A 12,536-nucleotide genomic window follows, 5' to 3' on the forward strand; every position below is an offset into this window, starting at 1 on the left:
TTATTACTCATTGAGGTGGGGGAATTCATTAGATTATATTTATATATTCTTCTTTAATTAAAATATTTAGTACCCTCTAGTGCCAAATTTTTAAAATTGGCTATCTGTACTGTCTCTTCGAAAAAATCCAAAATGAATCGCCTTTCCCACAGGAAGCATTCTTTACAATTAATTCCACAAGCTGATTACAAATTTATCTGGACTCTTAATCCGGTTATAATTAGTTTTGTGCTGTTTATTTTTTTAGGTTCATAAGAGCTTGTAGTTAAATTTTTCTTTCATTAAGGATTGTAGGGAGAACTTGCCTGGTGTTTCCAGACTTGGTGATCCAGAAGTAGTTATAATAGTTAAAAAGCAGTGAACAAGCAATTTCCAGATGTAATTAGACAAGGAAGCATGCGATCTTAGTCTCCTTTTAAAGGCACCAATTGCAGTTTCAGCAAGATGGCTATTCAGGGGTGGGATTGGAAAAACGTTAGCAACAGGTTCTCTGGCCAGTTGCTAGGTGGGCCTGGCCATGGGGGCCTAGCCTAGTTGGCTTCTTGCACCATGGTGGCAGGGGGGCATTTTTGCCCCCCCCCCCCCCGGCGCCGGAGGTCCTATAGAGGCCCGTTTCCAGACTTCCTGTAGGTCTTTTTTTTTGCCCTCCCCTGGCTTCATTGGCTTTCTTCGAGCCTCCAGGAGGGTGAAAAGGGCTCCCCCCGGGTTCTGGAGGCCCTCCAAAGGCCACAAACAGGCCTGTTCCCAGACTTCCGGTATTTCCTATAGGCCCATTTTTTGCCCTCCCAGTGCCTCTGCGCAGGCCCTGCACTTACCTGGCATGATGAACAGGCTGTGTGGAGACTCCTGGGAGGAGAGGGGCAGGGTGGGCAGGGTGAGCTGGTTCTTGTAACTACCGGTTTGGCGAAACAGATAAAAATTAATATCCAGTTCACCAAAACTGTTCCGAACCAGCTGAATCCTACCCCTGTGGCTAATCTCTCACCTTCCAGAGCTCTAAACGGACCAGAGACTTCTGCCTTGCTGTTTCTTTGTTTAGGAGCAAATGTCTGGAACACTTGTGGGCATCTCCTCTCCTTATTCAGGGAGGTTTAAGGAGCCTATCTACTGTCTGGCTCTTCATTCTTTGGCACATCTCTGGCTTTGCTTTTAATGGGGCCATCTTCAGGCAGCCATTTTTTTCCTCCATAAGTCCTTGGCAAGATTTCTGGAAGTAGTTGGTCAATGCCTAGTTCCAAAAGTTGAATAAGAATGACAGCTAGTTTCATGCTTAAGATCATCCTGGAGCTCACAGTATTCCTTTGCCTAGTCTGGTGTCTTTCATTTCTTTACCAAACTTGCTCTCGTTGCTATGTGGATGCTCATATTGAGACCAAGAGTTAAAGTAGTTCTGACATCACTTATGTCATTTGGTCCTTCCTAGTTTTGTGATTTAAAAAACAACAGCATTTAAGTAGCCAGTATTTCTAGCTATTGCTGTGGCCTAGCAATAGCACTTAGACTTATATACCACTTTACAGTGCTTTACAGCCCTCCCTAAGCAGTTTACAGAGTCAGCATATTGCCCCCAACAATCTGGGTCCTTATTTTTCCCACCTTGGAAGGACGGAAGGATGAGTCAACCTTGAGCCTGGTGAGATTTGAACTGCCAAATTGTAGGCAGCCGGCAGTCAATAGAAGTAGCCTGCAGTACTGCACTCTAACCACTGCGCCACCATGGCTCATAGCAAGAATAATTGTTTTACATATAAAAAATGCAAATCATTATGACTCAGTGGTTTTAGATCCTATTATAAAAACAACTTAATGAAGTGTAGTGCTTTCTTCATCTTCATTTATTTTGTTTACTGGACTTGCTTTTTGAAAAATTCTCCATTATGCGTTTGAGCTTCCTTGTGGGCTCAAGAAGCACAGATTCTGCCAAATTCAACCAAAAGCATTGAAGCTTCATCAGGCTAGAAAGCTGTGGTTTTTACTTTGTCAACTCTTCTTATATTTCTTTGATAGATATTTGTGCATTCCATACAATCTTAACATGAACAAAGCCGGTAAAACAAATATGCTGATTTTATGGAACTTTTGCAAATAGCAAGAGCTAGATTCTATATTGGCATATAGAAATCACTATATCTTTCCATGCAAGAACGTGATTGCAAAAATAAGGGGAAATTATGTCTGCTGTATATTTCACAATGCTGGGTTATGTAGCTCATGCATTAAGGCATTTTCATTGTATGCATAAGGAATTATGTGCTTTAAAAATTGGCATGTGTTATTTTAAGTATTTGGTCTAAAGCATGTGCTTCCTTTCTCAATAGGGAGATTGTGTCAACTGTTTCAGGAATTATCAGTGTCCTGGTGGAAGTATAATAACGGTAATTGTGACTGTACATTTTATTCAATTTTTAAATAATCAACTGATTTTTTTAAAGGGTTCAGAGAAAGTGAAACAAAAACGCCAATTTCTATTTCTTAGCCATATTTCCAAATTTCCTGATAAATCACCAAATATTGGTGGTAAATATCTGCTCCCATAGGTGAAGATGAGCAGGGAGACATAAGATGTTTTATATGCCTTCACACAGGATTAGTGTACCTTAAAGGCCAAAAATTAAATAAAAAATCACCACAGAAATCCTCCCCAAATAATCATGAAATCTGGAAAAAAAATCAGTATTATCGTGTTTTCCCCAAAATAAGACAGAGTAAAATAAAGCACCTGGCCTTATTTTCAGGGAGGTCTTATTATTTTTGAGGTGCAAGAGGCAGCAAACGTGATCACTTCATGGCTGCTGCTGTGTTGCAATATTTTCAGGGAGGGCTTATTTTGGGGGAGGTCTTATTTTAGCACATGCACTCAAAAGCCCGATTGGGCTTATTATTTTCTTATTTTCAGGGAAACAGGGTACTTATTTTAAAACAATTATGACTTTATTATCTAGTCTTCTGTAGCCCTAGGATGTTGAAAGTGTTGAAGAAGAAAAAAAAAAGCATACTACCTTGTTGCTCTGAACAAATCAGTGTGTGCAAAAGACTAAGTCCGTGATGGCAAACGCAGAGCCCTCTCTGGGGGCATGCATGCCATTACCAGCTGTTCTTCCAGGTTCCGTCATGTGCATGCATGCTGGACAGCTGGTCCGGCATATATGCGCATGGACAGCTGCTTGCTTCTGGGTTCCGGTGCGCAAATGGCCAGCACACATGCGTGCAACAGAACCCAAATGAGTAGCTGGCTGCTGCATGCATGCACACCAAATAGCTGCTGTCTTCTGGGTCCTGGTGCTTCAGCATGCGTACATGCGCATGCTCCAGTTACAGCACTTGGTGCCGAAAAGGTTAGCCATCACTGGACTAAGTTGTTACTTTTCTTAGCTTTGTCCCATTTGGTTCCAAAGTCAGCTTGTTTTAACTGGGCTCACATAGTTCACAAGGAGATTGGGGAACTATCAGTGTCTCATCCAATGAGGAGTAGCCAGCCAGTTTGTTGCACAGGCTGACCCTCATTAGGGTTGAGTGGGAGTGACTGCCTTATGTTTACTCAGCTGGCTTCCATGTGGTCCTAGAACCTGGATCTCCCTATCCCTAGTCCCACACCTTAACCACTACACTACACAATCTCTCCTTATTAACAAAGTCAGTACTTCTATTGTTTGTACACAGTAGATTGGAATTCATGCCAACGGTCAGAGAGAGATGCTTATGCCTTATGAGATGCTTATGTCTGCTAATACTCTGGTTGGTTAGTTTGTTTTCCTATTTCCATATACAAAATCATAAGGGAGACAAGCAGCAATGTGAATATATCATCGGCCACAGGACCCTGTCGGGCTGTCGGAGAAGTTGCTCTTTGGCAATGAGGATACCACAGTGCTGCAAGGGATTCTTTGGAAATAAATGCCAAGGTCAGTCTCTACAATCTTAAATACTTGAACTTTGATGAAGAACTATGGATATCTACATAGGGTTTTTAGCAGGCTTAGGAGTGGACATAATTCATATCTAGAAAAAAACAAGGGGAATTTTGGTCCACTGTTCTGGTGAAAACTGGATTCTTCTTTCACTGTTTAAGAAAAAAACCTGAAATATCTTACCACATTTCTCCCACGCAATGTCTATTTTGACCTTTAAGCATAATTGTTCCTCAATTATGTTGCATTGCAATTCCTTTCATTCTCATTCAGTTTGGTCTTGCTGGTGAAACAAAATCAGGATTCTAGTGTAACACATTTAAATAGGTCAGGTTGGAAAACTAATGTTAAACTAGTTGAAGATTTCTGTTCATCAGATTCAGTTCTTTGAATTGATTGAGCTTTGTAGTAGGGGAATTGAATTATCTGAGATCAAGAGTTTCTGCTCCCTTGTCTGTATAATTAAGTTTTGAAGCAACTGAAAGGATTAACGTTCTTTGCCTTTAATTGGGCTAATGTCTATAATTAAGGTCAAGAAAGATTGTTGTTGTAAATGAAATGTATCTTGATTCCAGTGGGCATCTTATCTGCTTTTTGCAGACTGGACTGAAGCTCTGCCCTGTATTATATCTTCATTTGTACTCTCTAAAATAATTTCAGAATGTTGATGCACTCACAAATACCAAACTCATTCTGAATGTAAATTCCTTGTGCCCAAAATGACATCCCCCATTGCCATGAGGAAAATATCTGCAGGATCAATAGTGGCCTCCAGCTTATAAAAGTGCAAAAGAGGTTTATAAAAGTACCCAAAAAACCAGAAAAGTTGAAAGATTGAACATTCTTAGTAGCCTTGGAATGCTAATAGACTACTAAAGTGACAAAAAACAGGTAAATAGATAAGAATTAAAATGGAACATCCTCGAAGATAAGATAGATGATTAGAACAGTTAATATAAATATAGTCCCACACTGCCCTATTTTATTGCAAGACAGACCTATTATTGCAAATTACTGTGCCTAGTGTGTTGTATTTGATCTTCAGTTCTTCAGATATACTCTTTTGAGATGTTTAATGTCTGAAATCATGGCACTCAGCTTTCTCAATTTATGGCAAATAGATAGGGAAGAAATGGAGGTAGTGACAGATTTTATTTTCCTGGGCTCCAAGATCACTGCAGATGGGGAACTATAGTCAAGAAATTAAAAGACGCTTGCTCTTGTGGAGGAAAGCCATAGCAAAGCTAGACAGCATACTAAAAAGCAGAGACATCACCCTGCCAAAAAAAGTGTGTATAGTCAAGGCTATGGTTTTCCCAGTTGCAATGTATGGCTGTGAAAGTTGGACCATAAGGAAGGCTGAGCGCCAAAGAATTGAGGCCTTTGAACTATGGTGCTGGAGAAGACTCCCGCAAGTCCATTGGACTGAAAGTCGAACAAACCGGTCAGTCCTAGAAGAGATCAACCCAGCCTGCCCTTTAGAAGGCCAGATCCTTAAGATGAAAACTCAAATACTTTGGCTACCTAATGAGAAGGAAGGACTCACTGGAGAAGAGCCTCATGCTGGGAACGATTGAGGGCAAAAGAAGGGGACGACAGAGAATGAAGTAGCTGGATGGAATCACTGAAGCAGTCGGCGTGAGCTTAAATGGACTCCTGGGATGGTAGAGGACAGAAACAGGCCTAGAGGAACATTGTCCATGGGGTTGTGATGGGCCGGACATGACTTCACAAATAACAACAAATGTCTGAAAAATAGGCTGGTGCAATTTTTAGTTTTTCTACATTTTCCTGCTAGAGATTGAAAATAGTTTGATCTTTTGCTAAGGGAGATGAAAGGGTATTCTGGGTATAACAATGGAGATACTTCCTGTGGAACTAGAAATCCTAACTGACTAAGCTTTCACCAACTTAGTGGTCTCCAGATATCTTGGACTTCTGCCCATAGAATTGCCAGTCAGCATGGACCAAGGAATTATGGCAATTAAATACCAATGTATTATTAGAGGGCATAGATGGGGTTTTCCGCCCTAAATCTATATGTATGATTGACTCATTGCCTCTTACTCCTATTCAGCTTGCCCAGGAGGTCCAGAAGCTCCTTGCAATAACCATGGATACTGTGATGAAGGTTATGCTGGCACAGGAGAATGCATTTGCAATGCTGCCTTCAATGGGACTGCATGTGAGCTCTGTTTGCCAGGAAGATATGGTTTGGAATGCAAAAGTAGGTTACCTGTTGACTTACAGTTAAATAACAAATATACTGTAACATTGAACCAGTGTAGGAGGACTTGCATGATTCATTGGATCAAATGTCTGGTCTAAACCTGTATCTCTTGGATCCCCTGAATGATAAAATGAAAATTTAACAAAAATAATGAAATGTCTAGACAGCTTTTAGGAACTGAAATCTCTCTATTGTTATCATTTTTTCCTTGTGTACTTGAGGTTTACCCCCCAAAAATCTACAAAAAACTATAAAATGCTTTGTGTATACACAATTTTCTCTGTATTTTACATTTCTGGCCTGCTCACAGGAATTTCTGCGCAAAGATTCTCTAAATTGTTATGTAGTTTCCATGCAGTTTTGGAAAAAGATAAATTTAGTTTATTTTGATTCCAAGGCTGTGGGTTCTATGTCTCTGAATCACATTTTGCCCTTCAAATCTGTACACTACACTCTATTTTCTAGAGTGTATTTTCTATATTCTAGAGTTTTAGGACATTTCGTGTGAACCAGTAGACAGTAATAAGACCTACAATCCAGGACAAGGGAGCTTCATATATTCATCTCAGCAGGACTAGGAAATCTGCAATACAGACAGCTATTATAAATGGACCAGGGGTGGGTTCCTGCCACTTCTAATCTCTTCTATAGAAGAGGTTCCACAAATGTACTGTGCCGTTTAGAACTCCAGCTCCCTCCCCCCGCCCATCCGCATCAGCTTGCCCCGCCCGCCTCTAAGAGTCCTATCTAAACCTTAAAGTCTTAAAGCTGTCAAGTTTGAACATCCCTGGGGGTTTTTTTCTAAAGGGTTAGGGGAGCAAGGGTCTTGTACCTTGACAGCTTTAAGACTTGCACACTTCAATGCCAAAGTTCCTGAGCCAACATGACTGGAGGAGGAATTCTGGGAGTTGAAGTCCACAAGTCTTAAAGCTGTCAAATTTGAACACCCCTGGGGGAGGGTTCTAAAGGATTAGGGGTGCAAGGGTCTTATAACTTGACAGATTTAAGACCTGCGTGCTTCAAATGCCAGAGTTTCTGAGCCAACATTTTGGTTGCTAAGCAAGAGCGTTATTAAGTGAGTTTCACCACATTTTACGAGTTGGCCATGCCCACCCAGTCACATGGCTGGCAAGCCACTCCCACAAAGCAGGCCACACCTACAGAAGAGGTTCTTTAAAAAATTGAAACCCACCACTGAAATGGACCCTTCTTGCAAAGCCATATTCTAGATCATTGTTAATTTTCTAATTATTGGGAGAATTGCCTTTTTTAAGACTAACTAATGATCCTAAGTCAGAAGGCCAGTTTATGAATTAAATCGTCCATGTGGATCATTCTCCTAATAATATAATGTTCTATTCATAGACTGCGATTGTACATCACATGGACAGTGTGATGAAGGGATTTCTGGATCAGGACATTGTTTCTGTGAAACTGGATGGACTGGACGGCTCTGTGAAACGGAATTAGGTATGACTACAATATTTGATCATGTAAATCTGTTGCTCGTAGAGAACATTTCATTTTGCTTTTGTCTTTTTGCCTGATCGGATTGCTAAATTATTTTCCTATGTTGATTTCTTGTTTAGGACTTGAAAGAAAGCAATATTATTATCATACTTTATTGATATTGAAGTACTATAAAATAATCCATTGGAAATTAATTTCTATTGCTTCGTAAAGTAGATGTATGGATAGGTAGATTGACAGATATAAACAACAATAGGGCAGCCTTTCCCAATTGGATATCCTCAAGAGAATATACTGTAATTCTGAAAATTGCACTTCCCAATTTAATAGATTGGAAATGGATGATTTATGGAGTATCTATACTACAACATTGATGCTTTGAGCAAATGCAAAGCAAAAGTTGTAGTACAACAAATACAAAAGCTGTATGCAACTGGCTTATCAAAATCTGACAAAGACAATATCAAAAAGTGTAGATTATCTGCGTATTCTTCCTTCATCGGGGAAAGTAGTTGACCTTCCCACTGCATTAGCTGGAGATCAGTGAGATGGTCAAGAATGCTCTGCCCTAAAAATCTTACAAATAAATTGGGTAGTAAGGTTACAATATTCAGTTACTCAGATTTATGTATCACAAGTGTCCCTATCTTTTCAATAAAACTGGTTAAAGAAAAATCCGAGAAGCTCAATTTTTGGTTGTAAGTGGCTGTTACAGTCTTGATACTCTGACTGTTATACAAATAATACTCATTTGTTATGTTTATATGTCATAACAACCAAATCTAATATGAATTGATTTTAAATGTCAGGTTTTAAACAACTTACACATTGGGCAACCTGTGATTCATGATTCTCATGTTATCTCACGAATCCTTTTTACAACCTTGTTTCCTACATAAGATATTCTCTTGACAGACAGTTCTGTGCTTATTGAGTAAGTTTTGAAGGAATGATCTGCTATCAGAGTAATCATTGTCTACTTATGTCCAATAGAAACAACAGTTGTAAGATGGATGCCTCATACCAAGAAATAAACTCTTGGACTTAATTAATTCACTTGAAAAGGACTTCTCTGTGCTGAAAATTCCTAATGAACTCCAGATAGTAGTAAAGAGAGTTTTATCTCTCCCCTCACAGCTATTTATTGTTTTAAGGGTTTTACAGCTAGATCTGATAGACCTATATTTGAAGCAAAAAAATTCCTTCTTTTTATGATTAGCCACTACTATTCATAAAAATGTATAAAGCAAAGACAAAACATCAATAATTAATTAAAGCAAACTCTTGCAATTGCATTTGATTTATTTGAATTTGATTCAGCCAGTAAGCATGGATGCAATAAGGCTGCCCATTCTTTTTATCTCTCAAAATATTTATTTCACTCTTTTACTCTTTGCTGTTAGACTTGAGATTCTGAGAAGAACATGAATTTAAATTATGGTTTTTAATTTTCCTTTACAGCTTCAACCCCAGTATGCTCACCCAGCTGTTCCGTCAATGCAGTATGTAGTGCTGATGGAACTTGTCAGTGTAAGCCTTATTATACTGGGGATGGACTTACATGTACAGGTAAAAATTATCATAAGCACAAAATAAATATCTTTATCATTCCTGTGGGAATCTTTCTTCAACCATAATTCCATCTTATTCCTCCTGACAGTCTTTTTAAATCAGTAATTTTAAACTGGGGTATTTTAATTCCTAATCTCATTATTATTATTTTATGTATTGTAATGGTTGTTACCTCCTCCGTGTAATATATATATGTGCTTTTATTTATTGTACGCCGCCCCGAGTCCCTTGTGGAGAGGGAGCGGCTAACAAATCAAATAAATAAATAAATAAATAATAAATAAACTCCTGTTCCCCGCCACTCTTTCCTCATTCTTCCTTGGAACATTCTAGAACAGTGTTTCTCAACCTTGGCAACTTGAAGATGTCCGGACTTCAACTCCCAGAATTCCCCAGCGGGGAATTCTGGGAGTTGAAGTCCGGACATCTTCAAGTTGCCAAGGTTGAGAAACACTGTTCTAGAATATGAAACTAATTATATGTAGTCCACAAAGAAGTATTTTAGTGAGCTCTGGTTCAGCTTTCAAGAAAGAGTATAGACACTTTCTGAATGAAGAGAAACTATATGTTTATATAGCTGGATTATAAAGTATAACTTACAAACCACATGCCACATGTGGATTCTTACTGAAAAAAGCAGATGTTGAGCAGCGGTGGGATTCACATTTTGTAACTATCAGTTCGCCCTGTGCACCCCTTCCGTGCATACGCCCGGCCTTCCATGCATGTGCTTTGCGCTCATGCCTGCCTTCTGCGTATGCACCCAGCCTCAAAAATGTGCCTAAGTAGGACAGCATAGAGGCAGGGTGGGACCTGCGATTTCCGCTACTGATTCTGGCAAACCAGCCCAAACTGGCTGAATACCATCTGTGATGTTGAGATGAAAACTTTTCTGTACTCTGATCACCTATTATTATGGAACAATATTTTGTTTAACCGTCAGAACTAGCAGTTCTGATCATCGGGGCTAAAAATCTTCAAACACAACAGTGGACTAGAAACTCTTCCTTCAAAGTTACTCTTGAATGAACTATGTAATGTTGAAAGTTATATAAACATTTTTTATCTTTTGTTATTTCTGTTATCTTCTATTCGATTGACATGCTTGCTTTCTATAGGGGATGGGAAATGTGCAGAGCAGGGATGGGCAATCCTTTGATGGGTGGTATCTTTTTTCCCCCCTGATTTTTGGAAGGAGTTTGTGGGGTTTTCTTTGCTTGCTAAATTGTGTTAAGTTTATTTATAAATTTATTTATAAATGTGATTATGTTTCCTATCTTAAAATGACAGGAAACTTTTGTCGCAAGGTTCCAAGGGCCCTCTGATGTAAACCTTCATTTGATCTGTGCTTCTTTGCACTTCACAGCTGAGAAGCTTTGTAAGAAAAACAACGGTGGATGCCATAAGAATGCAAAATGTGTACAAACTGATGTGAAAGTCAACTGTACATGTCAGAAAGGATACCAGGGAGATGGCTATACCTGCATTGCTATCAACCCTTGTACCGATGGACTCAATGGTGGATGTCATGAACATGCTCTCTGTACAATGACAGGGCCAGTAAGTATTATGTATTTAAATATTGCTGTAGAATTAGTTTCCCTGTTTATATAAGGAAGCATGCATAGATGCCTGCAAATGAAGTTATCTAATATGCAAGAGTTTCCTGGGGGGAAATAAGTTTATTGTAGACCAGGGGTGTCCAAACTTGGCAACTTTAAGACTTGTGGACTTCAACTCCCAGAATTCCCCAGCCAGCTATGCTGGCTGGGGAATTCTGGGAGTTGAAGTCCACAAGTCTTAAAGTTGCCAAATTTGGACACCCCTGTTATTTATTTATTTATTTCTTAGATTTTTAGACCGCCCCTCTCCCAAAAAGGGACTCGGGGCGGTGTACAGTCAATAATAAAAACATTCATAATAATTAAATACATTTAAACTACATTTAAGATACATTTGGAGGGGGAAATAGGCTGTACTAAGAAATAAATAATTCTAATCTTAAAACATCACAATTAAAACCCCAAACCCTAAAATAAAATAAATCCCTGGGAGGTGCAATTAAGAAAGTGCCAGGCCAGCTGATTGAAACAGGTGAGTCTTTAACTTTTGCCGGAAGGAACGGAGGTCGGTGGTAGTTCGAATGTCTGGGGGGAGGTCATTCCAGAGGGTTGGGCCCATCACAGAGAAGGATCTACTCCTAGGTGTCGCCCGCTGGCATTGACTAGCAGACGGCACCAGGAGGAGCCCCTCTCTGTGTGAGCGGATAGGTCGCAGGGACGTGTGTGGTAGGATGCGATCCTGCAGGTAACTAGGTCCACTGCCATGGAGCGCTTTAAAGATGGTGATCAATACCTTGAAACGCACCCGAAAGGCCACAGGTAGCCAGTGCAGCTCGCGCAGGAGAGGTGTTACGTGGGAGTAACGTGTACTTCCCATAATAACCCGCGCGGCTGCGTTCTGAACTAGCTGCAGTCTCCGAATGCGTCCCAAGGGAAGCCCCATGTAGAGAGCATTGCAGTAGTCCAGGCGAGACGTCACCAGCGCATGAGTGACCGTGCGCAGGGCACTCCGGTCCAGTAGGGGGCGCAATTGGCGCACCAGGCGAACCTGGTGGAACGCCCCCCTTGCCACGGCTGCCACATGGTCCTCCATTGACAGCCGGGCATCAAGGAGGACGCCCAAATTGCGCGCCCGCTCCACAGGGGACAATTGTTCGCCCCCTATGGCCAGCGATGGAGTCAGCTGGCTGAACCGAGGTGCCGGTAACCACAGCCACTCGGTCTTGGAGGGGTTGAGTTTGAGTCTGTTGTCCCCCATCCAGACCCCGACGGCTTCCAAACACCGGGACATCACTTCGACAGCCTCGTTGGGGTGGTTTGGGGTTGAAATATACAGCTGAGTATCATCAGCGTAAAGATGGTACTCAACCCCAAAACCACGGATGATCTCACCCAGCGGCTTCACATATGCGTTGAACAGGAGAGGCGAGAGGACCGACCCCTGTGGCACCCCACAAGTGAGTGGCCTCAGGGACGATCTCTGCCCCCCTGTCAACACACATTGCTTCCGGTCGGAGAGGTAGGAGCCGAACCACCGCAAAACGGTGCCTCCGACTCCCATCCCCTCCAACCGGCGCAATAGGATACCATGGTCGATGGTATCAAAAGCCGCCGAGAGGTCTAATAGGACCAGGATAGAGGAGTAACCCCTATCTCTGGCCCTCCAGAGATCATCAACCAACGCGACCAAGGCTGTCTCAGTGCTGTGCCCGGGTCGGAAGCCGGACTGGCGTGGGTCTAGATAGTCGGATTCGTCTAGGTGTCGTGGGAGCTGCTGCGCCACCACATTCTCGA

The 12,536-nt window shown here is 41.2% G+C and overlaps 1 protein-coding gene across 2 annotated transcripts in view; it reads left to right on the forward strand.

Annotated features, from left to right (window-relative positions):
- The window catches only part of STAB2 (stabilin 2), a 105,783-nt gene that overhangs the window by 74,119 nt on the left and 19,128 nt on the right, over positions 1–12,536 (forward strand). For both annotated transcript variants that reach the window (XM_081958485.1, XM_081958484.1), the window contains 6 exons: positions 2,319–2,375; positions 3,779–3,902; positions 5,986–6,135; positions 7,504–7,608; positions 9,070–9,177; positions 10,547–10,740. In XM_081958485.1, the coding sequence (XP_081814611.1) occupies positions 2,319–2,375; positions 3,779–3,902; positions 5,986–6,135; positions 7,504–7,608; positions 9,070–9,177; positions 10,547–10,740 (738 nt within the window). The remainder of the gene's footprint in view (positions 1–2,318; positions 2,376–3,778; positions 3,903–5,985; positions 6,136–7,503; positions 7,609–9,069; positions 9,178–10,546; positions 10,741–12,536) is intronic.

The sequence above is a fragment of the Natrix helvetica genome, assembly GCF_964273705.1.
Source record: "Natrix helvetica genome assembly, chromosome: 6".
Lineage (NCBI taxonomy): Eukaryota > Metazoa > Chordata > Lepidosauria > Squamata > Natricidae > Natrix > Natrix helvetica.